General features: G+C 53.6%; 1 protein-coding gene across 2 annotated transcripts in view; it reads right to left on the bottom strand.

Moving 5' to 3' along the window:
- Positions 1–2,801: 2,801 nt before the first annotated feature.
- The window catches only part of TSTD1 (thiosulfate sulfurtransferase like domain containing 1), a 1,207-nt gene continuing 171 nt past the window's right edge, over positions 2,802–3,837 (bottom strand). Inside the window, exons 2-3 of one of the 2 annotated variants that reach the window (XM_021716466.1) lie at positions 3,083–3,245; positions 2,802–2,996 (exon numbers count right to left, since the gene is read on the bottom strand). In XM_021716466.1, the coding sequence (XP_021572141.1) occupies positions 2,945–2,996; positions 3,083–3,245 (215 nt within the window). In that variant the 3' untranslated portion in view covers positions 2,802–2,944. Of the gene's footprint in view, positions 2,997–3,082; positions 3,467–3,837 lie in introns of those variants that run through there. The other variant, XM_021716465.1, reaches the window with a different exon arrangement.

Here is a 3,837-nt window from a genome sequence, read left to right as displayed (position 1 = left end):
GCTGGGTGCAGTGGCTCAAGCCTATAATCCCAGCACTTTGGGAGGCCGAGGCGAGAGGATTGCCTGAGCCTGCGGGTTTGAGACCAACCCAGGCAACATGGTGAGACCTCGTCTCTACAATAAATAAAAAAATTAGCTGGGCATGGTGGCGTGCACTTATCATTCGGAAGGCTGACGCGGAAGGATCGCCAGAGCCCAACAGGTCAAGGCTACAGTGGCAGGGAGCTGCCACTGCACTGCACTCCAACCTGGGCAATAGAGTGAGACTCCAACTTAAAAAGAAAAAAAAAGTAAATTATGCCTCAATAATAATAAAATGCAATACCCAAATTCTAATAAAGATGGGGGTTAGAGAAGACTAGAACAGATAAGACTCAAAGCAAAGAAGGAAAATAAGCCCAGGAAAAGCTTCCCAACCTGAAAACCAAGGAAGTTTGGGCAATTGAGGAGCTGCTACTCGCCAGGCCCTCAGCCAGATCCTTCCACCTATTTCCACATTATGTCCAGACCCAGCAATGTCCGGTGAAACTCAGACTGTGATGTAGTTTGATGAGCCAGGGAGGAGGTGAGGCAGTTCTGTGATGGAGAAGCTGGTGAACCCAGATGAATGGCAGATGGCAGACTGTCCAGCATGTGGGGTGTGTGCTGTGGGATAAAAGATGCAGGAGGTTGGGTGCAGTCGAGGAGGTAAAGAGAAGAAAGGAAGTGAGAGAACAGTGAGGAAACATCTGAATATTCTCACAGACTTGAACAACCAGAAAATTGAGTCCTTCTCTGACCCAGCCTTCTCTTCCACAGGTAAAGGAATAAAATTTCTAATTTTTTTTTTTTGAATTGGAGTCTCACTCTGTCACCCAGGCTGAAGTGCCATGGCACACTCACGGTCACTCCAGTGTTGACCTGCTGGGCTCCAGCGATCCTTCCACCTCAGCCTTCCAAGTAGCCAGAAATACAGGCATGCCCTACTGTACCCAGCTCATTTTTATCTATTGTAGAGATGAGTTCTCTCCAAAGCTTGATTTCTTTTTTTTTTGAGTTGGAGTCTCACTCTGCCGCCCAGACTGGAGTGCACTGGCCGCTCCCGGCCACTGCAGCCTCGACCTGCTGGGCTCCAGGGATCCTTCTGCCTCAGCCTTCCAAGTAGCCGGAATTACAGGCGTGCGCCACCACGCCCGGCTAATATTTTGATTTATTGTAGAGATAAGGTCTCGCCTGCCCAGGCGGGTCTCGAACCCGCGGGCTCGGGCAATTCACTCACCTCAGCCTCCCAAAGGCATGGGATTACAGGCTGTGCTACCGAGCCTGGCTAAAAGCTTGATTTTTTTAAAGAAATTTTAGGCCAGGCACAGTGGCTCACGCCTATAATCCCAGCACTTTGGGAGGCCGAGGCGAGAGGATTGCCTGAATCCAGGGACTAGAGACCAGCCTGAGCAACTTGGTAAGACCAAGTCTCTACAATAAATAAAAAAACAGCCAGGCATGGTGTCACATGCCTGTGGTTCCAGCTACTTGGAAGGCTGAGGCAAAAGGATCGCCAGAGCCCAGCAGCTCGAGGCTGTGGTGACCGGGAGCGGCCACTGCACTCCAGTCTGGGCGACAGAGTGAGACTCCAACTCACAAAAAAAAAAAAAAAAAAAAAAAAAAATCAGACATGTGAGAACTCTGCCACTAACTTATTTTATGTGTCTGGAATGTGCATCAAGCTATGCTCTGTGCTAGAGGTTACCTGTCTACAGTGTAGAGTTGAATTTTGTTTCAGTAAGTCTGTGACATTTCTTTTTTTAACCAATCTCATTAAATCAAATGTAAGATAATAGTGTTGATGAAAACAAGGAAAAGGTTTTGATGGCTCAGTAGGGATGAAAGTTTCCTCACCCAAAGTCTTGGATTGCTTTTTCATTTCCTCAACCATGACCAATCAGCCTGAGACAATATATAAGCAAATGGTCAGGCAGCACGGCCACTCGGGGCCTGAGTTTGCTGACTTATGGCCTAGAGAATGGGGCTATTGCTCCTGGCTGCATATTAGAATCACCTGAAGGGCCCATAAACCACTAATGTCCAAGTCACCCCCCCATCTGAATTCTTTTATTTTTTTGAGTTGGAGTCTCACTCAGTCGCCCAGACTGGAGTGCAGTGGCCGCTCCCGGCCACCGCAGCCTCGACCTGCTGGGCTCCGGCGATCCTTCCGCCTCAGCCTTCCAAATAGCTGGAACTACAAGCGTGCATTATCACGCCTGGCTGATTTTTTTTATTTATTTATTGTAGAGATGAGGTCTCACCAAGTTGCCCAGGTGGGTCTCGAACCCGCGGGCTCAGGCAATCCACTCACCTCAGCCTCCCAAGGCGCGGGATTACAGGCTGAGCCACCAAGCCGGGCTCTGAATTCTTTTAAAAGCTACTAGGTGCCAGGAGCAGTAGCTCCCAGCTGTAATCTCAGCACTTTGGGAAGCAGAGGTGAGAGGATTGCCTGAGTCCAGGAGTTCAAGGCCAGCCTGGGCAACTTGGCAAGACCTCATCTCTACAATTAAAAAAAAAAATTAGCCGGGTGAGGTGGTGCACGCCTGCAGTTCCAGTTACTTGGAAGGCTGAGGTGGAAGGATTGCCAGAGCCCAACAGAAAACAACTGTTCTAGAAAGAGAATTGTACATTGTAGCTTCTCAGGAATGGGGGTAGGTGGGTAGATGAATTCTAGGAGGAGCAGTGATGATCCGGGGCTGAATCATCTAGATTCAGATGAGGGGGGTCCAGATGGAGATTAGAATCGCTTCAGGTCAACTGAACAAGCCAAGTGCTTCCCATACTTTGAGTGAATGCTCTTTATTGGTCGCTTTTGGGCGCACAGCACTGGAAGGAGTTGCCCAACCCAGCAAGTCAGCCCCTTTTTCACCTTTTGGTCACCATTCCAGGGGGTGGGGGAGGCACTCAGCAGGCCGCCTCCTACCTAGCCCTCCTTCTCCAGCCATTCTCTGTAGGCCCCGGTATAGTTGCAAGCCCTGCGGAGACAGAGGGACAGAGGGGTGAGGGGGGACAGGCCCGATAAGCAATCACTTCCCAGCTGGCAAGCCACACCTTTCCGTACCCTGTGTAGCCAAGGCCCCGGGCCAGCTGCGTGGCCTGGAAACCCCGCTTGCCAATCTGACAGAAGAACACCAGATTCTCATCCTCCGGCTTTGGCTTCTCGGCGGAGTACAGAGCCCGGAAGGCGGCTGGCTCCATCTGCAGGGCACTTTCTAGCTCTGACACTGGGAGGAGCCGAGAGGGCGGAACGCAAGGCCGGCAGCTGGGCGCTCGGGTGTGGAAGCTGGGTCCCGGCGGTGGGACAAGTCTCCAGAGGCCCCAGAGCATCCAGGACGGCCGCCCCCACCCCGACCTCAAGGACCAGCAGCAGCCTCCCAGCGCAGGAAGTCAGCCAATCAGCCCGGGAAGGGGAGCCCTTCCCGAGTCGGGAGGCAGAGTCGGGAGTCGGGAGTCGGAGGCGGAGGCGGAGCGGCCGCCCCAGGCACCTAGCCTCGGGCGGTCAAGCGCACAGGGGCGGGTCTGCCCCCTCCTGGCCGCCCGCCTCCCCCCAAACTGGATGGACCGGTTCCGCCGCCAGGATCCGCCTCCGATCGGCCCTTCTCCAGGGAGGCTGAGGGCTGGCTTGAGGGAATTCAGGACCCCCGTCACCAGCGGCGTCGAAGTGAGGTCCCATTAGCTAAGACCCTCTTGGATGGGCCCGCCTCCACCACCGGGACGCCCTCTCGGCCTCATACCAGGGATGTTGAGCGCACCAGGGATGGTCCCAGCTGCCGCCTCCTCCCGAGAGCGCACGTCGAAGAGCCGGGCGCGCCCCGA

Source organism: Carlito syrichta, unplaced genomic scaffold, assembly GCF_000164805.1.
Source record: "Carlito syrichta isolate Samal-C Ts95f unplaced genomic scaffold, Tarsius_syrichta-2.0.1 Scaffold308820, whole genome shotgun sequence".
In the NCBI taxonomy this organism is placed as follows: Eukaryota; Metazoa; Chordata; class Mammalia; order Primates; family Tarsiidae; genus Carlito; species Carlito syrichta.
The sequence above is the reverse complement of the archived record's forward strand: the minus strand, read 5'-3'. Positions and strand labels throughout refer to the sequence as shown.